The sequence below is a fragment of the Furipterus horrens genome, unplaced genomic scaffold, assembly GCF_987537825.1.
Source record: "Furipterus horrens unplaced genomic scaffold, mFurHor1.1.pri manual_scaffold_5, whole genome shotgun sequence".
Taxonomy (NCBI): domain Eukaryota; kingdom Metazoa; phylum Chordata; class Mammalia; order Chiroptera; family Furipteridae; genus Furipterus; species Furipterus horrens.
Genome location: NW_028327175.1, coordinates 100,873,478 through 100,898,972, shown reverse-complemented (window position 1 = coordinate 100,898,972; position 25,495 = coordinate 100,873,478). Strand labels below are relative to the sequence as shown.

At 44.6% G+C, this 25,495-nt stretch overlaps 2 protein-coding genes across 3 annotated transcripts in view; both read right to left on the bottom strand.

The window, feature by feature from the left end:
* GALNT17 (polypeptide N-acetylgalactosaminyltransferase 17) overlaps nucleotides 1-25,495 on the bottom strand; it is a 447,810-nt gene that overhangs the window by 108,553 nt on the left and 313,762 nt on the right. For both annotated transcript variants that reach the window (XM_090276912.1, XM_090276913.1), the window contains one exon: nucleotides 3,479-3,596. In XM_090276912.1, the coding sequence (XP_090133038.1) occupies nucleotides 3,479-3,596 (118 nt within the window). The remainder of the gene's footprint in view (nucleotides 1-3,478; nucleotides 3,597-25,495) is intronic.
* Nucleotides 20,041-20,889, bottom strand: LOC150009142 (gamma-secretase subunit PEN-2). Its single transcript, XM_090279121.1, has 2 exons — nucleotides 20,511-20,889; nucleotides 20,041-20,321 (listed from the first exon to the last, which is right to left on the bottom strand). The coding sequence occupies exons 1-2, from the start codon at nucleotides 20,674-20,676 to the stop codon at nucleotides 20,182-20,184; spliced, it is 306 nt and encodes a 101-aa protein (XP_090135247.1). The 5' UTR covers nucleotides 20,677-20,889; the 3' UTR covers nucleotides 20,041-20,181.

Below are 25,495 nucleotides of genomic sequence, written 5' to 3'. Positions count from 1 at the left end.
AAGCTAAAAGAGCTCATCATAACCAAGCCATTATTATATGAAATGTCAAAGGGACTTACTTAAGAAAAAGAAGATCAAAACTATGAACACTAAAATGACATCAAACTCACAACTATCAACAACTGAATCTAAAAAGTAAAAACAAAATCCAACTAAGCAAACCAAAATAGGAACAGAATCATAGATATGGGGATCATTTGGAGGATTATCAGCTGGGAGGGGGGAGGGGGAGAAATGCGGAAATGGTGCAGGGACTAAGAAGCATGATCGACTGGCACAAAATAGACAGGGAGAAGTTAAGAATAATATAGGAAAGGGTGAAGCCAAAGAACTTATATGCACAACCCATGGACATGAACTAAGGGGGGTGGGATTGCTGGAGGGAAGGGGGTACTGGGCAGAGGGGAGCAAAGGGGGAAAAAATTGGAACTACTGTAACAACAAAGTCAATAAAATATACTTAAAAAAAAAAAAACTGAAAATGTATCTGCCTTTTGATCCAGTAATCCCACTTCAGGAAATATATCTGAAGGAACCCAAAATACTAATTCGAATGAACATAAGCACCCCTATGTTCACGGCAACGCTATTTACAATCACCAATATATGGAAGCAGGCCATGTGTCCATCAGTAGATGAGTGGATAAAACAGTTGTGAGACATTTACACAATGGAATACTACTCGGCCATAAAAAAGAAGAAAAATTTTACCCTTTGTGATAGTATGGAGGGACCTGGAGAACATTATGAATTAAGCCAATCAGAGAAAGACAAATACCACATAAATTCACTCATATGTGAAGTCTAATGAACAACCTGAACTAACAAGCAAAACAGAGACAGACTCATAGATGGAGAGCAGATGACAGTCAGTGGTGGGGTGGGGGGAGGTCAGGGGGTGGAGGGATTGAGCAAAAAGGAAAAAGGACTCATGGACATGGACAACAGTGTGGTGATCACTGCGGGGACAGGGGTGTAAGGGGACTAAATTGTAATGGAAAAAAATACAATAAAGATTAAATTACAAGAAAAACACAGGTTCCTGGATCCTACTCCAGAGTGTCTGATTTAGGGGGTCTGGAGCAGGGCCCAAGAATTTGCATTTTTCACAAGTTCCCAGATGAGGTCAGTGCTGCTGGTCAGGGACCACACCTTGAGAACCACAGAATGGTATGGAGACGGTGGCTGTGAGGACCCTGAACCCAGGCTTTAGTCTGTACGGCACCAGCAGCACTCAAGTCCTGCTTTAAGAACTGACAGAAAACCAAAGCCTCTATGGAGTCAGCTTGCAGCTCACAGGAGGACGTGGTTGATGGGAAGTAAGAAGCATACACCTTCCCCAACTCCAGCACGGATGCTGGGTGTGCCTGGATGTATAATAAAAGCCATGTTATTGCTCATGAGGGTGGTATCTACATCTGATTCACCCAACACTCTCAAAAGACAGGGGAGCTGAATTGCTGTGGAGAAGACAAGCCAGAGGGCAGGCACTGAGGCCATTCAGTCCAACCTGTTCACAAGGTGTGTGTGGAGTAGAGCTGGCTAGCTCCCCAGCTGGTGGCATAAAGGCTTTAGGGTACTGGGCTGCGCTTCGAGGTGGAAAGAACTGGGCCCCTCCCTTCTTCAGGAACAGGGGCACCCACACAGGACTTGGTCACCACCAACTTCATAGAGTTTGACCTTTGCCGGGTCTAGGTTGATGCAAAGCAAATGGCTCAAAAGTGTGGGGAGACCAACATCTTAGCAAGCCTTATCAGTGAGTTCCTCTATTGCATCCTGTCTCCCCACAAAACAGCCTACAGTGGCAACCAAATCTTGGAGTCACCTGTCCCCATAACCCACACCTGTGTCCCTGCCTCCACAGGGACAGTGCTCTTCCCATCATCCTGTCCTCTACTCATGTTAAATTCCGAATAGACATTCATTCAGTCATTAATTTAACAATTGTCTATTGAGCCATGTGCCAACCATGGTTCTGAATGCTTGGGATGCAAGGGTCTGTGTCCCACAGAGCTTACAACCCAGTAAGGGGAAGATACAGAAAAGCAACACACATGATAAATAAGTAAATTTCACAGCATGCCAGAGGTTGGTGAGAGCTAAGGTCAGCAGAGCAGCACAAGGAGGGATGAAAAGATGGGAGCAGGGCCAAGTTTGACATGCTAGGTCCAGATCTTCGTCTTCAATTAAATTCAAAACTGATGAAAGACACTATAGTAGCTATGATAACATACTAATTGGATTTTTAATTGCTTGGCTTTACCATGAAATCCCATGCAAATTCCCTTGAGGAAAGAACCCAGCCTGGAAATAAAAGCGCAGGAAGAGTGTGTGGGCTCCAAAAAGGAGTGATTTTAGGATCCAGAGGTCACCACCATTTCCTTCACTCATGTAGTCTGGGGGTTCATTATATCAAATGAACAAAGCCTTTCATTCCACAAAGAGGGCTCAATTGTAGATGAGCGGCTGATGGGGTGTCTTAAAGGTGTGGAGCAGCTGGGGATAAACCAGTGAAATAACAAACAAAACAGGTTTTGATTAGAGGTAGGGATTCTGCACTGGGTACCTGCCTTTTAGAACAAAACTGAGAATACAACAGAGTAAGGTGGAAGAAATTCAATAAAGTTTAAAACTTATAATTGTGTCCTAAGTCTACTTTTAGTGGCCTCTGTATGCGAAGGTTCAAGACAGGGGGCAACAGCCACAGAGACCCCAGCAGAGCACCCTCCCAACACTAATTCTTTGCAATGTGGAGGAAGACGTGCACTAGGCAGGAGAAGCAAGTCTACTTGCTAAGTGGTTGCCAGGACCTAAAGGAGTCCCCTCACGTGCTGGTCGGGTTCACTTATCTTAAGTCTAAAAAAAAGAGGTTGAATACTTCATTATGTCCAACTTTTTTTTTTAAGTGGAATTTTTTTTCAAACAAAATCTTAAGCAAAACCCAGTATATAAAATGCCTAATGGTGGAAGTGATCTGGGCCAGAGGCCCAGCAAGAGGCCCATTCTGCATCCTCCTCTCTCCCCCTGGCTATCATTCTCCTTAGAAGCATTTCTGAGACAAGGGAGGGTCCCACAGAACATGGTCCTTCTCTCCCCTGGCATCTTACGGTTCTATAATGTACATGAACCATTAACATTCATAGAATGGCAATACTAATTTAAGAAGATAATATAATTTTAAGAAAAATGTAAGGAGAGAATGATACTGGAAGAAAATGCGAAACAAATTCTTTGGCTAATGTCCACAGTGAGTCACCTAAGCATACAAAAAATTGTTCAACCCTTTGAGGGGGAAAGCCCGGTTTCCCTGTCTAAGGAGGGGTGACAATCTTGCTGGAACACCCTCAGGAACAGAGGTGGGATAAAGGAATCTGTCCTTCGCCAGCTAAAGAAGTGTTAGGTATACATTAAGATGACCAGGAAGCTTTGCTCACAAATGTGAACAAATCAAGAGTAAAGGAGATACCGTATCACAAACCTTGATTCCAAGTTCAATATTTTCTCCTCCATACACATCCATCCCAGGGTCCAGAAGACCGATTTCACCGAAGAACTTCCTGTTGACCACGAAGGAGCAGCCAATCATGGCTGGTGTCCTGCAGAAGAGAGAGAGAAGCTAAAGTCATTAAAGTCATGTGATACATATGTGCACACACACACATACACACAAAACAGAAATTTACTCAGCTACTAGAAAAAAAGGAAATCCCACCATTTGCGACATGGATGGGCCTTGAGGGCATTACGCTAAGTGAGGTGAGTCAGACAGAGAAAGACAAATGTTCTCACTTACATGTGGAATCTAAAAAAGTTGAACTTGCAGTAGAAACAGAGAGAATGGTGGTTACCAGGGACTGTGGGGGCTGGGGAAATGGGGAGATGTTGATCAAAGGGTCTAAATTTGCAGTTAGAAGATGAACAAGTTCTGGAGACCTGATGTATAGCACAGTGATTACAGTCAGCAATTACTACATTGTAAATTTCAAAGTTGTTAAGAGACGAGATCTTAAAGATTCTCACCACAAAATGTGATGTGACAGAGGTGTTAGCTAATGCTATGGTGGTAATCGTATTGCAATATGTAAATAAACCAAATCAACACATTTGCACCTTCAATGGACATATGGTTATATGTCAATTATATTTCAAGTAAACAAAAGGTAATATCTTTAAGTATCAGTAAAGGCATCAGTACCGGAAGCCCTTCATAGACACTATCACAACAGGTGCTGGGTTCCACTCTGGCCAATCTAGTAGCTTCCTGAAGGCCTCAGTTCCCACACCCCTGTTCTCCATAAAGCTGTGTTTTAGCGTTAGGCAAACTATGGGATAACCGGCACATTTGTTGCTTGAACGAGAACAATTCTCACATATCACGCGAAGCCTGTAAACATGGAAACTGGTTCTCACTGCATGACTAGTGACAGCTATATGGCACGATGAGCATCCATGGTCTGTCTCAGGAAAGGTCAGAGGTGAGGAACAAGATGTGTCTGTCCCCTGTCCCAGGAAGAAGAGCTCTAAAAGTTGGGGGCATGAAGGGAAACTGGAGAAGAGAAGGTCAATAGGAAGAGGTCTAGACTGAACAATTCAGTAGGAGAAAGTGGATCAGGATGCTGGTCCTTTCAGAGGAGACCCCTGGTGCCCAAAAGGGTCAATAACAAACCACAGAGAGACCACCTCAGCCCACAGAGAAAAGGCACTGAATGGGAGACATGAAAGGTATTTACAAGGCGGCTACTGGCCATAAAGTCTGGAAACAAAGATTAACATTTTATTTTGTACATTAATCCTCTTGATTATTTCTTCTGAAGTAGGCTAAAGGCTCAAGTTGACCTCAGTGAAAATCAGAGACAAAAACCATCTGAGGCAACACATCATGGATGCATGTGCAGGAATTGATGGAAACACAGCATTAATCTACCACATTCATTGCAATTCTGCATGAAGCTTGGGACCATGCATTGCTAATGAGGGACGACCCACTGATACATTTTACATATCAAATTTTATTATATTATATTATGTCCTGTACTGTAGTGAATATCAGCAAATCCTTTATCTCTTTTCATCTCTGTTTCCAGACTTCATAGGTACCCTTGTATAATAAATCCATTCAGCAAATAATTGCTCAGCACCTATGATATCTAAGGCTTTTTACTGGTGCTGTAGGGTATAGAGAAACATACAGTATACTTCCTTCATTCAAGGAATAAGAGTCATTTTCGTTATTACTATATTATTATTATAGCAGCCATTTATTGAGCAACTATTATGTGTCAAGCACAGTGCAAAGCACTTTCCTGTACTGTCTCATTTAAAAGTCTCTGCAGCTCTGTGAAGGAGGTAGGACCATCCTCATTTGAAAGCCCCATGGGAATTTAGTAATCTGTCCCAGAGTCACAGAGTAGAGCTCAGAAACCATCCAGCTTCAAAGCCCCTGACTTCAGCCCTTGTGATTTGTGGCGTTCTCTGGCAAAGGCTTCATGGAGGAGCTGGCAAACCCCACACTGACAAAGGCCAGACATGCCATTAAGATGCTTTCATGGGCAAAGGAGGCATCTCATACAAGAGGCCTCATGAAACTCCCCTGGCACACTGGGAAGGTATTAGGTGGCATTCTCTGGAGCTGAACTATTTAGATAGACCTCGGTCTCGGGTCTTCATAAGGTTCTTCTGATTTTGAGCTTGACTTTTACATTGATGCCCAGATTTCTGACTCCATGGAATACCTGTTACTATCCATGAGGCAGGGCAGCAGTGGGGCATGCTGGGAAAGCAGTGTGGAGAGCTGGAAGCACCTAGTGGGAATGCTGGCACTGCCACTGAAAACTTGGGTGACGTTAATGGAGGGCTCTGGATCCCAGCTAAGTCTCCAGAGTGCAGCTGTGAAAACATGTAAGATGAGCCCAGGGCAAAGCAGGAGCTCAGGAAATAACATTCCTTTGCCCTCCTGCTGAGGCTCATCCATGATTTTCCAGAAACCTCATACCAATCTTACCTACGTACATAGGATGCTGCCCTCTGCTGGTGCGGCTGTGCCACCCCAGTCACACCAGGGACAGCAACTGCTTCGTTGTCAATCATGTCCTCCAGCTCTGGGCCCCCGAGAGAGAAGCAGCAGAGCCCCGGCCTGGAAAAGCACTCAGTGAGCCCATCCTCCCACCTCAGTTAACCAAACCTAGTCAGTCAATCAAATTATGTTTTTCCTGACACTTGGAATTGAGACCATGCTGGGAGCAAGAACTAGATGGTCTCAGGAATATATGGAGCCCAGGCCACCAGTGGGGCAGCTCTGGTGCACACGGAGGGCAGCACACAGGGAGGAGGCAGATGCACAGTGGAGGGGTGAGGCCAGGAGGTGGGGCCTGCCTGGTGACTTCAGCTCCCCATCTGCTGAGAGGTGTGGCTCCGATCTCTGCTCAGGGTCATGTGAGAGTCCCCTCAGTCTCTGTGATCACGTGAGAGCCCCCTGTCCTCCTGGACTTAAACCCTGTTACATAGGCTTCTGTTCTTTGCAACCAAACTGTGATGATGACACATGCTATCCCCTCCTGCTGCTGACCCAAGGGCAGGGTGAGGGGAGGTTATCCCACAGCCAGAAGAGGCAAACTTCAGGGAAGATTCATTCTGGGAGGACTAAATGCTGGGGTCTGCCCTTGTGTTGGAGAAATGCTGGAGACCGGAGGTGCAGCCTGGGAGTGTAGGCGTCTGCAGAGAAGCAGGGCAGGAGGCAGCCTGGTGTTAACTCAGTTTTCTGAGAGAAATCGCTAAGCACATCAAGAAATTATGATAAGTCACAACCATCTCCTGTAAAAGCTTGTGCCTGGTGTCTGGAATTGTCTGATGTTAACACCCGTGTGAAGTTAAGAGCTTTCTACAAGTTCCTATACTTTCTAATCTCTTACGGGCACAAGCAGGACAGTTAACATCACAGAGCGCAGTCACCAAACCCTCTTGGCAGGGTGGCTTTGGACACTGCCTCATGGGAGAGAACACTGTTTTCTCTGAGGTTGGCTCAGGGCTGACCTGGGCCCACCTGCACGAGCATCGCCCGAAGGCTCCTTAGAAAATGCAGGAAATGCAGGCTCCTGGGTGCGGCCCAGAGCCACAAAGCCCAATTTACAGAGACTGGACTTAGGAATGTGTGTTTGTCCCAGCAGATCCACTCTGCAGAGCTGTCTCCCTCTGTAGGCTGTCAGGTGCCTCAGAGCAGAGACGTTGGTCCTCTAATTTCTCATTGTGTTCCCAGGAGTTAGTAGTGTCTTGCCTGACCCAGACAGGTGCTCACTAGGTCCTGGTAAGTGAATGAGTGGAAGGATCTGGGTGACTGCCCCAGGCGGGGAAGGGCTCCTGGAAGGCTCAGGGACAAACTGGCTGCACTGAACTAGAACCCAAAGACAGCAGGGTGTGTGCTGTAGCTGGGCCTGAAGGAATGGGGAGGGGGAGAGATGAAAGAAGGGAAGAGAAATAGAGGGGGTGGGGGGGGAGAGGTGGAGGGGAGGAAGAGGAAGGAAGGGAGAAGGAAGTGCTGGAGGGAGGAAGAGGAGGAGAGGGGGGAGGGAAGGGTGCAGAGCACCTAACTTGCACAGTCATGGACGGTAGACAGGATTCTTGTCCTTCCAGATCTTTTCAGATTGCCCTCTGGGAAACACCTTCTTCTGCCAATTGGACTGATATTTTAATATAATTGGCTTTATCTGGATGCTGTTTTTGGTTGTGGTAGTGAGGAGAGAATTCACAGTATGAGTCCCATTGGGTCCCCTATTGGCTGGTCACTGCTTTGTTTCACATATTTCACCAGGTTCTACCTCAGAAGCCCTGGGATTCCTCATGACAGAGCCGAGAGGTACCCTGGTGACTCCTCATTGAAACCAGGTCACTGCAGGTGCCCAGGCCTGTGCAAGGGCCCACAGCAGGCCATGGTGAAGCAGGCCTCTGTCTGCATCTGGGCTGATGTCAAAACCCCAAGATGGAGGGCAGGAGGCAGCTCCTCATGCAACAAAAATCTGGAATGAACATGTGCCCATCATTGCAGTATGGCTGGCCTGTGAAATAATCCCCTCAAAGCCACAGTCAAAAATCTGCCACAGATTCAAGAAGAATACATCAGCACTGTTCCATGTCTCAGCTCTAGCGAGGCTGCCCCTGATGGGGATCATGGGGCAGACAGGCTGGCAGTGGCCTGGGAGCCAGCCCTTGAGAGGGAGGCAGCCTCCCCACTGAGCCAAGACCCCCAAGGCCTGCCCCACTCTGCAGGTAGCTGATGGACAGTTGGTGAATGTGGAAACTAAATAATTGAGAGACAGGTCCTCACTCACGGGTAGGCCACAGTTGCAGAACTACCTGACTGCACTGATGATGAGTAGCTGTCCTCTCTGTATGGGGAGAAACAGGTCTCCGATAGAAAGCCGCCACCTGGCCCTACCTGGGAGCTACCTCCCCCGTTAGCCAGACTTGTCCTTACAATCAATAAGCCAAAAGCCAAATGTGCCCCCTTCCCCTCCAAGGCTCGCTTGCCACCTGCCCAGCCACAGAAGGGGCAGCCGATGGCACTTCAGGGCTGATGAAATTCTGGAATGGGAGCCTACAGCCTCATTCACAACAGCGGTGGCAACCACCATTCATGCAAACATTTTCAGTCAAAATCATCCAAAAATGCTAATCATATTAAGGGATCTGCCAAAGTCTAATAGCTCTATTACACAGGAGAAGAACAGAAATGAAAAATAATCACTTTTATTGTTGCAACATACACAATTCTTGCAGCTGAGAGAGGGATGAGAAGGGAGGGAGATGAGCGAGGACAGGGTGCAGGCTCAGGAACTTTCACCAAGATGTGCGAAACTCTCTCAGTGTCAGTAATGGCAGTGCTTCCTCTTCTCATCGGTGACAAAGGCCCATGTGTGTTCTAGGTCTTTCCCCTCCTCAGAACCTTTCCCTCGCTCCTTATTCTTGCCTGAATTAAGTACAGGCTCTTCTTTGGGGTCCCTGCCCTCCTCGGTACCTCCCCAGCCACTGCCCCGCAGATGCCATGGCCTGGCTACCCTGGGCTACGTGTGGTTCAGGAAGCATGTCCAGTTTGTGCTTGTACCTCCTTGTCCAGAACTGCCCTCCATGAAGCCCCTGTATCTATCCAAGTCCTACCCATACTTCAAAACACATTTCTTTTTTTTTTGAAAAAAAATTTTTTTTCTTTATGTTACAAAAATCTAATACATAGCTCCTAAGAAAACATACTTCAACAAAAATAAGAAAAAATTTTAACAGACTTCTATACATAGGAAAAATATCATCTGTACTCTCTGATGGTAAGCACTCAACTCTGTGATTAACATCCATTCCCCCCAACAGAGCCTACCTCCTCAAGTATCTGGGGCCTCCGGTCCGTGGGCCTCCCCCTTACAGTGGCCACCCTCCCCTGCGCCCTCTCCCCTCCCTGCGCAGCTCAAGGCTGTGGGCCATTGTCGGGTGGTGCCCTGGCACCTTCCTCGCCCTCTGTGGTTCGCAGCTGGCCAAACCCGGGTGCTGATCAACACTGCGCTCCACCTGCTCCACACAGGTATCGCACAGCTGGGCCTGGTTAGAGAGATATGTAACCACACGGGCTGATTCCACTTTAAATTCAAGGCCACGAGTTTCCAGCGGGTCCTCAGCGCTGCCCTTCACTCCTGCCACAGGCCCTGCGTTGCTCCTCTCTCACCCTCCTAGAAGATTCTGCGCAGGCCTTCTCCTCCCTCTCAAACCTCAACACCTCCTCCTCCTTCCTCATCTCAACTGGTGACTTGCCTCCTATTTCCCTAAGAAAGTAGGGAAAAAAAAAAAAGGAAGAGAGAGAGAGAGAGCATCTCACCTCCCACATCGACCCACTTACCAGTATCTGTCACCCACTTTCCTTCTCTTTGCTATAATTGACTGTCCCTGCTCTTAGCTAAGGCCAACCTGTCCTCTCTTGCTACAAAAGGACCTCACTCCAGCACCCTCCCTTCCCCTAAATACACCTGTAATTAATATCTTTTCCTATTTTTTGCATTCCTGACGCTTTGGTACCTGGGGCCTTGCTGACTGGGGAGATGCTGCCCCTCCCAGGGAAGTCAATTCTTAGAGACAGCAAAGACCCCCTGGGAAGCGTGACTTTCTGATGCAAACTAACCAACCCAAAGCTCACAGTCCCTGCTACTTCCTCCACTTTGCTGTTACCCTTCAGGAGGCAACCTTCCTCTGCCCTGGCCTAGGGCCAGGAACTAGACAACTGGAGAGAGCCCACCCAAAATATTCCAACTAGCCAATCCGAAGCCTACTGAGCTGCTTTCCCTACCTCAGTCATTCCTTCTCGCAGTGAAGACTCAGGCCCCTGCTTTCCCCTCCTTCTGCCACCTGCCTGCCCTATGTGGCCCAGCAAGCCTCTTCCTTGTGGGAACTGTGAGTAACGAACTATCTTTTTAATGGCATTCATTTCCTGATCTCCTGATCTGTTGTCCTCCCCACATGTGAGTAAAATCATTCTTGTATCAAACATCTTAGGACAAACTGCACATCAGCAGCTCCCCTCCTGGGCGGTTCATTTCTAGCAGCTTGTACAGCTCACAGATTCCCCTCCTGACCCATCTACCTTACAGCTGCCCGTTCTATTTTTGCTCCCCTTACAGCAAAGCCACTTGAAAGAGCTGTCTATACCTGGTGCCTCTGATTCTTCCCTCTAGTTTTCTCTCAAACATGCTCAGCTAGGCTTTCACCCTCACCATTCCATACAAGTACATTTGTCAGTCAGAGATGACTTGTCCTTCGAAATCCAATGGTCAGGTCCCAGTCCTCATCATGTGCACCCTACTAGCTGCATTGGATATAGCGGGCCGTTCCCTTTTCCTGGGAGCAGGACCTCACCTGGCTGTCCAGGGCCCCACACATGCCTGGCTGTCTTCCCGGATGCTCTTTTCAGTCTCCTTTGCTGCGCCTTCCTTTCTCTCTGATATTCAACATCAGAAGCCACCAGGGCAGAACCCTTAGATGCTTCCCCATCTACACTCACTCCTTGGTGATCTCACGGTTGTCAATAACGTGTATATTACAATAGCTTCCAAATGTACACTCCAATCTGAATCCTTCCTCTAAACTCCAGCCTGGTATATCCACTGCCTATGCAATGTCTCCATTATGTCTAAGAGATCCCTCAGACATGGTTGAAATGGAATTCTTAACCTTCCTTCCTTCCACTCAAACCTGTCCGATCCAATTTTTCCTATCTTAGGTAATGTCAACTCCAAATGCTGAGGTTAGAACCTCAGTATCTGCCTTGGTGCCAATCGGTTAGAAAATGGATCTACCTTCAAACTATATCTGGGCTCTGAGAACCCCTCAGCACCTTCACCACCAACAGAATATTGCTTGAATTACCACAATAGCCTCCAAACTGGCTTCTGGTTCCACCCTTGCTCTCCTTCATTCAACTCTAAACACAGCATCAAGAATAATCTATTGAAATATAGATCAGACTGTGCCTCTGCTGGAATGACTCTCCATTTCCTTCGGAGTAAAAGCCAGGGCTTCACGATGGCCCACAAGCCTCCATCTAGACAGTCTGTGTTCTTGGAGCTTCTCTGACACCCTCTCCATGCTCTCTTGGCTCCAGCCACATTTCTAGGAATACACCCTAAATAACTGAGAACGGGTGTTCCAACACCAACTTGTACACGCATGTTCATAGCACCATTATTCACAAAAGCCAAAAGGTTTAAACAATCCAAATATCCACCAATGAATGAATGGATAAACCAACTGTAATATATTCATACAATGGAATTTTACTCAGCCATTAAAAGGAATAAAGTTCTGTTACATGGTATGACATGGTTGAACCTCAAAAACGATATTCTAAGTAATAGAAGCCAGACACAGAGTCACATATCATATGATTTCATTTATATGAAATATCCAGAATAGGCAGATCCATAGAAACAGAAAGCAGATTGGTGGTAGTCTGAGGCAGGGGAAAGAGGGGAGCAGGTAGTAGGGAGTGTGTTTGCTTCATGGGTGTGGGGTTTCCATTCTGGGTGATAAAAATATTCTGGGAGCAGACAGTGCCGATGGTTGCACAATCCTGTGAATGTACTTAATGTCACCGAGTGGTAGGCTTAAAATGGTTAAAATGGTAAATTTTATGTGTATTTTAACATAATAAAAAATACTGAGCTGGTGATAACAATTCTCAAACTTGCTTTGAATATCACATTACATTGTAAATATGAAGTCAAAATTTCCAATAGCCATTAGAACAGAGGGCGGGAGACTGGAGGGGTGGTTCTATCTCCATTCTTACCTCCCGTTCACAAAGACAGATTTCCCAGTGCTCTGGAGATAAAGTCCCAAAATGTTTCAAGTTTTAGCCCAGACACCATACTTCCAATCTGGAGTGAAGAGCACAAGCACCATGGTCCTCACTCCAGGATGGGTGGGGGTGGGGACAGTGGCCCCAGGCCTAAGGGAAGGCACACTAATCTAAAAGGCCTGCTACTTCTGGGCAGTCCTCCAAACATCTGTGACTCAGTTTCTTCATTAGTAAACTGGGCAAGAGACACTCCCCAGATGATCTAATAGGATTGTGGTGAGAGTCTGATGAGATGATGAAAACGTGTGCTCTGTGCATGACAATGTGCTCAACACGTGTGAGTTGTCACTGAGAACTTAAAAACAGTGAGCAATGAAGGACACAAGGATCGTTGGGGTGGAGAGTCTGGACAGGGAAGCAGAAGCTGGTGAAGATCCTGGCAAATGGTGTCTGGAGAGAGACCAGCAGAGGATGAAGTTCTAGGAGGAAAGAGAAGTGAGGAAGTCTGGTACAACATGGCATAGAGGTGTGAATTCTGAGGTGAGTATCGGGGACAGGTGTGTGAAAACAGCCAAGGGAACCAAGTGAGGCAGTCAAAGAAATGCCTGTCTGGCCTGCAGTGACAGGGTGGGGGATGCCAGCCCTGCAGATAGCCCAGCCCCACCCGAGGGCATCTTCTCTCAGCTCCATGGCTGAGTGCAGAGTCTGTGCCTGCGCGCAAGGAGTCCAAGAGGACACGTGTGTGAAACCCCACCTCCCTATTGCCCATAGGACCCGTTCAATTCTAAACACTTTCTCCTCATCCGCAGGGAGGGGTTCCGAGTCAGGATCAAGGATATTGCTCATTTGTGCATTTATTCATCTGGTCAACGAGCATTGTGAGACAATGGAGATATCTTCGCTGGACTAAGTCCCAAACACTGAAGGATATAAAATCATGTGATACCTTCTTAGTGACCAGGCAAACACTATTTTTTGTTGTTCCTCAGTAAAAACAATTTCTGGTTGAAGCCATAGTAACCCTGTTATTTTTTGGTGAGCAAGGCCATGGGAGGAGTAAGAGCAGGCCTCACTAGTGGAGAGGGAAGAAGGAGCTAGAAAACGTTGGACTGGGTGATGTGCTGACCTCAGAATAAAGCTTCCCTTGGGAACAGACTTCCCTCTGCCCCTGTTCAGTGACCATTCCTACCAGGGTACATGTATGTCACCATGTGGCTAGCAGAGTATCGGGGCCAGGGTGTCTGTGTTTCGCTTTGCCCTGCCTGCCTTTCACCTCCTGCTGCTCTTGTAGGTCCCGGCCACCTGTCTCAGGTGGCCACATCTCCAAATTCATGCCAGGCTGATGGTTCACGAGCCAGGAGCCCCAGGCTCATCCTGCTTTCTCTTCTCAGGATTCCAGTGGGCCTCCCTTGTTAGGACTCGTTACCTTGCCCTGATCTCAAACTCAAACACCTGCCATTTCCATCGGCCCCAGCCCTGCCTCAGCTAATGCCATGGCCTGTCGCTGAGCACCTGCTACTGACAAGGCCCCGTTTGTAGAAAAAGCTTATAAAATTCAGTGTCATCTCTGTTGTCTTGTATAACTTTCTGCAAGTCCTGTTCTCAGGTTACAACCAGCACTGGGTATTTTGATGGTATTGTCCACTTTTCAGCAATACTCGCAGGTAGCTTGGTTAATCAAAATGCACTTATTTCAGTGCACTTGGTTACCATACTGTGCACCACGAATTCTTTTACACCGTTTCCTAATCAACAGAATGAGTGCCTGATGTGGATGTTGACCTTTCTCAGTCACCTTCTAGCACAGACACTGATATGCTCAAGTGTCCAAAAGACAGGTCAGGGAGGGAGAGGAGAGAGGGTGGGCAGTGCATCACCCAGGTCAACGACACCCTGAACTGAGCAAATGGATGCATCTGGTGCTGCCCTAGGACAATTCATAATTATTTCTAAGCCTCAAAGCAGCTCTACTCAGTAGATATTATTAGCCCCACCTTCCAGATGACAAAACTGAGGCTAAGTAAGGGTTGGGTGAACTGTCCAAGGGCAAACACATAAAATTAAGTGTGGAGCTAAGAGCAGCCAATGGTGCCTGACCCCACGACCTCCTAAGTATCCTGCAGCCTCCCCAATGAAGTCATTGAAAACTGTCAGCAGTTAAGCTTACCAAATAGAATAAGTGGTCTCGCTCTGAAGATTTCTGGGAACTTGCAGCTGCTAAACAGTAAAAATACAATCTCAGGAAAGGAGTTCGCTGCTTGCATAGAATTCTCACTGGCGCTGTACAGTAATTTAATACTCAGAGTTCCATTTCCCTCTGCTATACATACAAACACTAAATGGGTAAGTCCTGCTGCCTTTTCAAAAATCAAATGCTGTCTCCAGCACACAAATATCTCACAGGAAAATAGGACCCAGAGGCCGGTGCTTCACCTGTTAAATGGAGGTGGCATTTCCCTTTTGTTGCTGAAAAGATAATTCATGCTGAGACAACATCATCCTCCAGATCGGGAAGTGAACTGTCTGGGTATGAAGAGTCTTTCCCTGTGGAGGATAAAGGAAATGCTCACCCCTCTGGAGTGTGGTTTTTCACAGATGCAGACAATGCTGGTGGGGATTGAAGTTGCCAGTCCCCACGTACTTCCTTGGCTGACTGATTGTAAAACAAAGACTGTATAGAAACTCTCTAGTAAATGTTTCTTGAAGGTAATTTTCTCAGCATAACACTTTGCTTTTTGCTAATTATATTTTCTTTGGGAAATTGACTTGTGAATAATCCTTTGAAGATGATTTTTGTAAAAGCATGAAGTTTCTAAAGAAGTGGAAACACATGGGGCTATTATCAGCCATGAACTGTGTGTGTGTGTGTGCGTGTCTGGTGAAGTATCATATGAGATGAAACATATTTGGGTGGATGTTTGGAAAAGAGAAAAAGAGGAAGGGTAGAGAACTACATCACCTGTTTTTATCCAGTCAGACAACTAGGAATTTCTTTTATACATTTATAATCAATTTAAAGATGGGGACACTAGCTTTGAACCTCAGTAATGCAAAATGTTACCCCTCCCCAAACAAAATTCAGTTTTCCTCATTAGGAGACCTGAACTCCAAAAAATTATATGCATTTTGGATTTCATCAGTAAAATATTTGTGGAAATTTGTTTTTGCTCTTGTTTATAAATACCTACATAATAGCCTTGATTTTGCTTTGGATCATAAATTCTAAAATATTTATTATTTGGCCCTTTACAGAAAATTTTTGCTAAAATTGTGAAGGGGATGGGAGATGCCACAATGACTGGTCCACCGTGACTGGCAGGAAGGTAACTTTGAAAAGGACAGATAAGGGACTCAGAGAAAGAGAAAGACTTGAAAGATGGATGAGCCTCCTTCTCATCTGCAAAGGAGGATAATAATCTCTTGTGGCTTCCAGGGCTGATGTAAGAAAAAATTTGATAAAGGCTTTGGGCCGTACACTTGAAAATGGTGTCAGGCTAGCAAAAACACACGTTATTCTATAAAGAAAGGAAGAATACTGAGATTTGTGCACACTGAACAATTTTTCTGAGAAAGTTTCAGAACATCCTATATAAATGCAGGCACTATGGGATAAAAAAAATTAAAAATAAGTAAATGAGAACAAGAAAACAAAGGGGAGACGAGCAGGATAAGATGATGCCAAGGGTGAGCTCAGTGTACAAAGTGTTCATTTAATAAAGGCGGGCCACAAATTCAGCTCTATGTTTTCTGCAGATAAAATCACTGGAATGCTCTGCAGTGTCTAAAAGATTTTTTAAAGAGAAGTATAGCTACTTGGCACAAAGACATCCAAGGAATTTCCCTACTGAGTAACTTGGTGAACAGTTTCCTTGCAACACCGCTTCAGTAATACAAGCTCCACAAATCTGTTTTATAAGTTATTCCTTGGCATTGGTTCACAGCATTCCCCTGATTATAAGATGAGAAAAATTGTTTCCAAGGCCAAAATGAGGCCATAGCTTTCTGATGGCCTTGCTTATTTAAAGGCTAGAGTCATAGTAAAATAAATCTAAGAAAGTAGCCAAATAAAATAATGATATATTTTGAAATTTATGATGGGCTTTTCTATTCTGGATTTGCTCTTTCACTTGGGGGTAACTGTACCTTTGAGACAGGTTAAGACTGTCAAAGCTGGGATGAAGAGAAGCAAAGATATTAATTAAAAAATAATAATTTGTTTGTTTGTTTTTAGAGAGAGGGGAAAGGAGAAAGAGAGGGAAACTTCACTGTGTGGTTGCCTCTCACTTGCGCCCCCAACTGGGGACCTGACGTGCAACCTAGTCATGTGCCCTGACTGGGAATCGAACCAGCGACACTTGGCTCGCAGGCGCAAAGATATTAATTTTTGGTTGTGATTATAAAACCAAACTTGAAGCTAACTTCTGAAACAGTCTTGAAGTTAGGATTTCAAGTGCACAAGCCATGCCTTGGATAAAAGTGTTTTCTAAATTCTGAACATCCTTTGAGATACCAAGGACAGCAGAAATATCAAGGCAAAGCCAGAGGACGGAGGTCGTGACACAGCCGGCGTGGGTTGCAGTGCTGGCTCACCTTAGGATCACCTAGAGAGCTTTAAAATATTACCTGTGTTTGGGCTCATTTCCAGGCACTCTGATTCAATTGGTCTACATTCATATTTGGTTCAAAAGTGCAACCAGGGTTGAGAGCCACTGACAGATGGGTGTTTCCAGTACCCAAAGGAGGCTAATTCTTCCTGGCTTGGGCCAAAGTCTGAGGAGAGAGTGGAGGAGGGGAGACGGACCTGCAGGAAGGCCTCTTCTGAAGGACTGTTAGCTTAGTCTTATTGCTCAGGGTGGAATTCAGGGCGTGAAGAGAGAAATTCTACAAATAGATTGAGGCCAGGATGGTGGCAGAGATGATGCTGTGCTTGCTGCCTAGCACTCCATGGGAGGAAGAAAGTCTTGCAGAGTGCCTGGGCAGTGGGGCAGGAATGGCGGAGTGATGATCAGGCAGAGAGGGGACCCACAAGAGGGCCCCCAGTATCCACCGCCAGCTCCTGGCATACAGGAAATTCTGGTTTTCCTGCATTTTCCAGGGAAGGGGTAGCAAAAAGCTAAACTGGGGGGATCATAAGAGGGGTCAGAAGATCAGAGGGCACAGAATGAGTGGCTACTGCATCTGGAGTTCAGGACCAAGGACATCAGCAGTGACGATGGAGGGGATAAAACTCGGAAGATGGGGAGGTATGAGATAAGTCAGCAGGGGCAGGAAGGTTCCAGAGGGGAGCCTGCAGCCCAGACCCCTCTCCCTCTCCACAGCGCAGTGCCAGCTTCCCTTGCTCCTGAGTGATGTTCAAGAGGGGAGATGGGAGAGAGAGACCTTTTGAAGTGGAAGAGAGGCCCTTACAAAGAATAGCCTGTTTAATCCCAATCTCACTGAGCAATTGACTTCAAAGAGAGGGAGTTTTAAATTAGAAGAAACTCAGTTACCTTGAAATGACAGGATTTGTTTTCTTTTCTATCATCAGTGAAATGGGAGCTAGAAAACAAGTTGAATTCAAATATGGAAAAAAGCTCATCATTTTTTTTACCCATCTGATTTGCAACTACAAGTTAAAACCTGCTCCATGTTTTAGAGTCTTAGGAGAATGGACTCTAAGACACCAGCAGCAACCAGGAGGAAAAAAGAATAAAGGATTCATATAAAGAAAGCACGTTTATGGAATTTTGAGGCAATGCGTCTCATGAGTCTTAAAAATGTATCAATTCCATTACTAGGAATATATCTTAGAGAATAATAATGATTTCCACCACTGAGAACGTCAGATTATGTGACTTGGACAACTCTGCAGCTGAAAACAATGAAAGAAACCAGATTTAAAAATTTTAAACTCTTGGATTTCTGGCCAAAATGGAGGCATAGGTAGACATACTGCGTCTCACTCCACAACTAAGAAGGAATACAGCTGCCTCAAAACTGGAGACAACCAGAAGTTCCAGAAAACTGAGCTGCATGGAAGTCTAACAAAGATATAAAGAATTACTCATCAGACAGGTAAGAGGGGCAGAGCCGGGGCAGAGAGAAAGTGGTGTGGTGACAGTGGCAGCAGCAGTGGTGGGTTGGCTGAAAGTGTCGTCACACATTTAAAAAAGTAGGGAGGGGCAACTGGAGAGCGGTCCCAGCACTAGACCAGACTGTGCAGCTCATGGTTCCAGCACTGGGGAAAATAAAGCCTCATTGCTTCTAACTGGGAAAACCAGTGGGGGTTGGGGCAGAGGAATAAACTGCCAGTCTCTCAGTAGAGTGTTCTTGTTTAGAGGCCTACATGGTCCTGGAACATCTGCAGACCCACCCAGTCTGGGAACCACAACCAGGACAACAGCTAGAGAGGTGTCAGTCCATAGGGGAAGTAGGAGCAGTGCTTGGAAAAGCAACAAGTGCTGAGCAAGCGGCATTGTTCCCTCTCAGACCCCACCCCCACATACAGTGCCACAATGTGGTGAATGAGTCACCCTATACTGATGAATACCTAAGGCTCTGCCCCTTACAACATAACAGGTGTGACAACTCTAACTAAGACACAGAGGCAAACACAGGAGCCTGTCAAGATGAGGAGACAGAAAAGTATGGCCCAAAAGAGGGACCAGATCAAGGTCCCAGTAATAGAACTAAGTGAGGAGGAGACAGCCAATCTAACAGATGAGGAGACAGTCAACCTAACAGATGAAGAGTTCAAAACATGGGTGATAAAGATGCTCAAAGGTTTGACAGATATGCTTAAGTATGGCAAATGCATAAGGGAAGAAGTGAAGGCTATGCTAAGTGAAATGAAGGAAAATCCACACAAAACCAATGGTGAAGGGAGAGAAACTGGGTTCAAATCAATGATTTGGAACATAAGAAAGAAATAAACAGTCAATCAGTATACAACGAGGAAACAAGAATTGAAAAAAAAATGAGGAGCAGCTTGAAAACCTCTGGAATAACTTTAAATGTGCCAACATCTGAACCATAAGGGTGCCAGAAGGACAAGAGGAAGAGTCGCAGTCGGCAGCCGTCCGTCTCGAGAGACGATGGTGTAGCTTCTTAAGAGTCTATCTGCACCGCCAAGAATGGCTGTGCAGTCCAACTCAGGAGTGACACGGTATCTGTCTCCTCCCGTGTTGTATCGACATCTTGTGATGACGCTGGAGTGTCCTCTCCAGTGAAGCTGAAGCTACAGAGCCTGGGCAGGGTGATATGGAGGGTCTGCTGTTGCCCATGCAGCAGACCCCCCCCTCTCTTCGCAGCTGAAGGATCCAAGGGAAAGACGGAGTCAATACAGCTTGGCTTCAGGTGCGCCGCAGGAGTTGCCGGTGTTGACTACAACGTCAAACCGCCTTAGGGACTCCGGCTCCGGATTTTCTGTCGGGGTTTACTCCCTTAGCCTTTCCCCTGAAGAGGTATGCCGCAAGGCAGCGGAGGTTTTTTGGAGTCAGAGTTTTCCTTCTCTGATGTGCCCTGACTGGAAGATCGAACCAGCAACACTTAGCTCGCAGGCCGATGCTCAATCCACTGAGCCAAACCAGCCAGGGGCTTATGAGCAGTATTCAGTAAGAAAATGCCCATAATGTGTGAAGCACTAACCTTGGAACAAAGTAAGCATTCAGTGAATGTTTCTGAATATTAATAATCATTTTCTGTTTCTGTGTCCAAAAGATCCTAGGAAGTCAACATACAGAATTAGGGTTATTTATTGGGGGATGTCAACAGAGAACATAGGAGATGGGAATAAGTATTTGGGGCTTGAGCCTGGGCTCAGAGTACAGAAGCCCATCCTGCAAGAATGATCAGGTCTCAGGCCTGTGCAGAAGTTGTCAGGGGGTACCCAGGGGTATGGTGAAGGAGAGGTAGTCCCCAAGGGCACCCCAACGGGACCGGTAGATCTGAAAGATGGTGATCCAGGTGGTGAGTATAATCACCCAGAAGAGGAAGCCTACAGCTGAACGCCAGACATCTGTAAGAGATATTAGAAATGGGGAAAGTTGGCTTCACGAGCTCTCTGATCACCCCCTGACCAGCTCTCTCTTTTTTCCCACAGAGCCCTAGAATTCCTGAACTTCCATCATCCCCTCCCACTAAAGCTCCATGTTTTCTCTCCACCCCTTCCCCCCACCGCCTACTTTCAACCGTGCCCTGGACTCACAGCCTTTGATTTGGCTCTGCTCTGTGTATGCTGGGACAAGGAAGGCCTCTCGGAAGAACCAGAAGATGTTGACCAACCAGAGAAAGGGCAGGAAAGCAAACCCACCCAGGTAGTACTTCCGGCACAGGTTCAACTTCTCCTCGTTGGACACCCGCTCCAAGTTCATAGTTGCGCTGGGGCCGGGTGGTCCCGAGGGTCTGAGGGACAAGACCCGAGTCTTGATGCAAGGATCGTGAAAATCCACGCCCCTTTAACGACAAAACAGAGATAAACTGAAGGGTGGGTTTGCTAAAAGCAGGGCATCCCTGCCCCCACCAGCAAGCTGAATGGGTTGAGACGCTCTTTATGTTTATCGGGATGCTCCAAAAGACCCCCATCTCACTTGAGATGGAAGAAGAAGAGTAAGAAATTGAAAACTTATATAAAAAAATAATGAGGAAAACTTCCCAAATTTGGAAGTCCAGGAAGTACAGGTGTTCTAAAAAGTTTGGACCTGAAGAGGACCACACCAAGACGCATCATAATTAAAATGCCAAAGATGAAAGATAAAGAGAGAATCTTAAAATTAGCAAGAGAAAAGCAGAGAGTTACCTACAAAGGGGTGCCTATAAGGCTGTCAGCTGATTTCTCAAAAGAAACTTTGCAGGCAAGAAGGGACTGGCAAGAAATATTTGAAGTGATGAAAAGCAAAGATCTACAACCAAGATTACTCTATCAAACAAAACTATATTTAGAATGGAAGGGTAGATGAAGTGCTTCCCAGACAAGGTAAAGCTAACAGAGTTCATCATCGCTGAGCCATTATTATATGAAGTGTTAAAGAAACTAATTTAAGAAAAAGAGGATCAAAACTATGAACACTAAAATGACAACAAACTCAGAACTATCAACAATAGAATCTAAAAAATAAAAAAAGAAAAAAAGAAAACTAAGCAAACCAGAATAGGAATGGAATCATAGGTATAGAGATCATCTGGAGGGTTATGAGCTGGGAGGGGGGAGGGGAAGATATGAAGAAATGGTGCAGGGACTAAGAAGCATAATCCGTTGGTACAAAATAGACAGGGGCATATTAAGAATAATATAGGAATGGGTGAAGCCAAAGAACTTATCTGCACAACCCATGGACATGAAATAAGGGGGGAGGGTGTGGAGTTGCTCAAGGGAATAGAGGTAATGGGCAGAGGGGAGCAAAGGGAAAAGAAATTGGGACTACTGTAACAACGTAACCAATAAAATATACTAAAAATTTTTTTCAACTCTTAATAAATCCAATAAAAATGAAGACAATGGAAATGATTGAGTTGAGATCTGGCTGACTGGAACAAAGAGAGAAACCCAACACTGGGTTTGCTTCTGGCCAGAGGTAAGTATCAGTCTAGAAAGGGGGCTAAGAGTCTGAGCCCCCTCTGACATTGCATTTCTGGAAACCTCAGCAGACCAGGGAGTTAAAAGTTAGGCTTCAGTACTTACCAATGATGGGCAACCTGAAAAGACCCCTCCATTTTTATCTAGGATACTGAAAGGTTGTCCCTGAGGCTAACTTTCCACCCAAAATCAGCCTGCCCTCCCACAGGCTGCGTGTCTGCTTAATTTCACCTGGGTGACCCAGAGAATGTCAAATCTTCTATTTTAATTAAGGGATCAGGGCTGCTAGCCCTCCTGTGCTCTTGAGAAAAGTAAACAAACATTCTCAGGGGAGGCAGATAATATCATCCTAGGTTTCAAATTAATTCAATAAATAAGTTTTCAAATATGATCTCTAGCACATAAAGGAAATCAAACATCAGGAGTTGAGATATTGAAAGTCAGACCTGTGGAAATAACACAACTGCTGCATAAGCTCCAGGAGTGGACTATCAGACACTAATTGCAGAATATCTATGTTTACTGGATTTGAGGAGATGAAAAGAGAGCTTAAAAATTTCATCAGAAAAATATGAACTATAAAAAGTGATATAGAAAGTTTGAAAAAGTAAAAGGAGAAAAATCTGGAGTTGAAAAGTTGAGTAAAATTAAAAACTCACTGGGCAGTTTAATAGCAGATTAGACACAATTGAAGAGAGTATTGGTGAAGTAGAAGATTGGTAGGTCAGAAGAAACTTTCTAGAATGAAGCACAGAGAGATAAAAAAGAAATACAGAAAGGAGAATAGATGATACAGAGAATACAGTAAGTTCAATAACAGGTTTGTGAGATACCAGAAGAGGAGAAACAGTGCAGAAGCAATGTTTGAAGAGGTAATGCCTAAGAATGTCCCCAAACTGCAGAAAGACATCAACCTATAGATTTAAGAAGCCAGACAAATGCCAAGCAAAATAAATAAAAATACATTTCTAGACATGTCATAATAAAATTTAAGTAACAGAGACAAAATTTTATAAGCAGCCAGAGGGGAAAAGAAAAAGAAATAAAGATTTAAAAATGTTTTTGTATAACAATTTTAATCAAAATATCACTTACCATAGAAAAAACTAGAAACCCTCTGAATCTTCATCAATAGACATAGTTAAATATGTTTTGGCATATCCCCATGATAAAAATATATGCAGCTATTAAAACATCTTTTAAAAAAATAATGAATGATATAGGAAATATTTATGTCAGAATGTTAATGAAAAATGTCAAAATAGTATTGTATCTATTTATGATCCCTTTATTTAAATATATGTGGTATAACAAAAGATAATATGCTAAAAATGTTGCCAGTAATTATTTCTAGGTTGTGAGGTTGTGGGTTAGTTTTATTTTCTTCTTTAAACTTCTTTTCATGTTTATACTGTCACCTCGTTGACTTTTATAATCAGAAAAAAAAATGTGCTTTTGCTTAGTTTCATTTAAATCTACACACTAACAATATGTTCTCAATTTCAGATTGGGGCAGGACTCATTTGGGCTAGCAATTACTTTGCATTTATCACATTCTAACTATTCTATTTTAAGTATGCATTGAAAGAAGGGCAGGAAATGGTTGTATGTTCAAACATGGTATCACGTGAGCTCAGAAAGTCACATATTTTTTCCAGATGTTTCTGTGGACATTTTACCAAGATGATTTCCCTCTAAACATTTTTTTTTGTTGATGTTTTCCTAGGAGACCCACGTGACAGGATGAAATTCTTTTCTCTCAAAATCTTCCAGGGGTTTTGCATATCCCCATCCCCTCCTGGGCCTGGCACATACTGATCTGGGCTTTTTCTAACACAACTCAAGGAGAAAAAAAGACATGCTCTTTGAGTATAAGACACACTAAGTCTTAGAACATATTATAATAAGATTTATACTAACATCTTTTTAGATGCTTGACCAAGAAGTTTGTGAAGAACTTATCACCTCTTTCAACCACATGGATCTAAAAGCCTCTGAAATTCCACTCAGGAATCACATCAACAAAGGAGCGGGTGCCCAGGACTGACAACTCCATGCAGACTTGGAGTGTGGCAGACTTAGTGGGATAACAGCAAGACCACGTTAAACATGAGCTGTGCTGTTCCTGACCTCCTGGAAATGAGGGCATGAGGAAGGTGTTAGACACAGAGGCCACTCGGTTATGAGGGTCCAGAGGCTGCCGAGAGACTTTATCCAGAACCCCCAGAAGCTTAGAAACAAAGTGGTTTCTCATTTGTTTCCTGGCTCAGTGTAATAAATTGTAAGTGCAGCCAGATGTTTCCTTAGAAGACTACTTAGTTAATAATTACATGAAGATATAGCACATATAATTAATATCCTACAGAACAGGACTTTTGTTGCTTTGTTTCTTTAATGAAATAATTCCTTTCTTTTTAAAGTATATTTTATTAATTATGCTATTACAGTTGTCCCATTCCCCACCCCCCTTAATTCCTCTCCACCTGGTGCCTCCCTTCCCTCCAGCAATCCCCCCACCTTAGTTCATGTCCATGGGTCGTGCATTTAAGTTCTTTGGCTTCACCCTTTCCTATATTATTCTTAACTTCCCCCTGTCTATTTTGTACCTACCAATTATGCTTAATCCCTGCACCATTTCCCCATTTCTCCCCCTTCCCCCCCAGCTGATAACCCTCCGATGATCCCCATACTTATGATTCTGTTCCTGTTTTCGTTATTTGCTTAGTTGTTGGGTTTTTTGTTGTTGATGGTGGTTTTTCTTTCTTTTCTTTTTTTTTAATATTCAGTTGTGCTGTGGCTCAGTGGATTGAGCGTCGGTCAGCAAGCTAAGTGTCACTGGTTCGATTCCCAGTCAGGGCACATGACTAGGTTGCAAGTCAGGTCCCCAGTTGGGGGCGTGAGTGAGAGGCAACCACACAGTGATATTTCTCTCCCTCCCTTTCTCCTTTACTCTCTCTCTAAAATTAATAAATAAACAAATAAATAATTTTTTAAAAAAGATTCAGTTGTTGATAGTTGTGAGTTTGTTGTCATTTTAATGTTCAAAGTTTTGATCTTCTTTTTCTTAAATAACCCCTTTAACATTTCATATAATAATGGCTTGGTGATGATGAACTCTCCTTTACCTTTACCTTGTCTGGGAAGCACTTTATCTGCCCTTCCATTCTAAATGATAGCTTTGCTGCACAGACTGATTTAAGTTGTAGGTCCTTGCTTTTCATCACTTTGAATACTTCTTGTCAGTCCCTTCTTGCCTGCAAAGTGTCTTTTGAGAAATCAGCTGATAGTCTTATGGGAACTCCTTTGTCGGTAACTCCCTGCTCTTCTCTTGCTGTTTTTAAGATTCTCCTTTATCTTTAACTTTTGGCATTTTAATTATGATGTGTATTGATGTGGTCCTCTTTGGATCCAAATTTTCCACTCTCTGTGCTCCCTGGACTTGTATGTCTATTTATTTTGCCAGATTAGGGAAATTTTCTTTCAGTATTTTTCAAATACATTTTCAATTTCTTGCTGTTCCTCTTCTCCTTCTGGCATTCCTATGATCCAGATGTTGGCACCTTTGGAGGTGTCCCAGAGCCTTCTTATACTTTTCTCATTTTATTTTTTTTGAATTC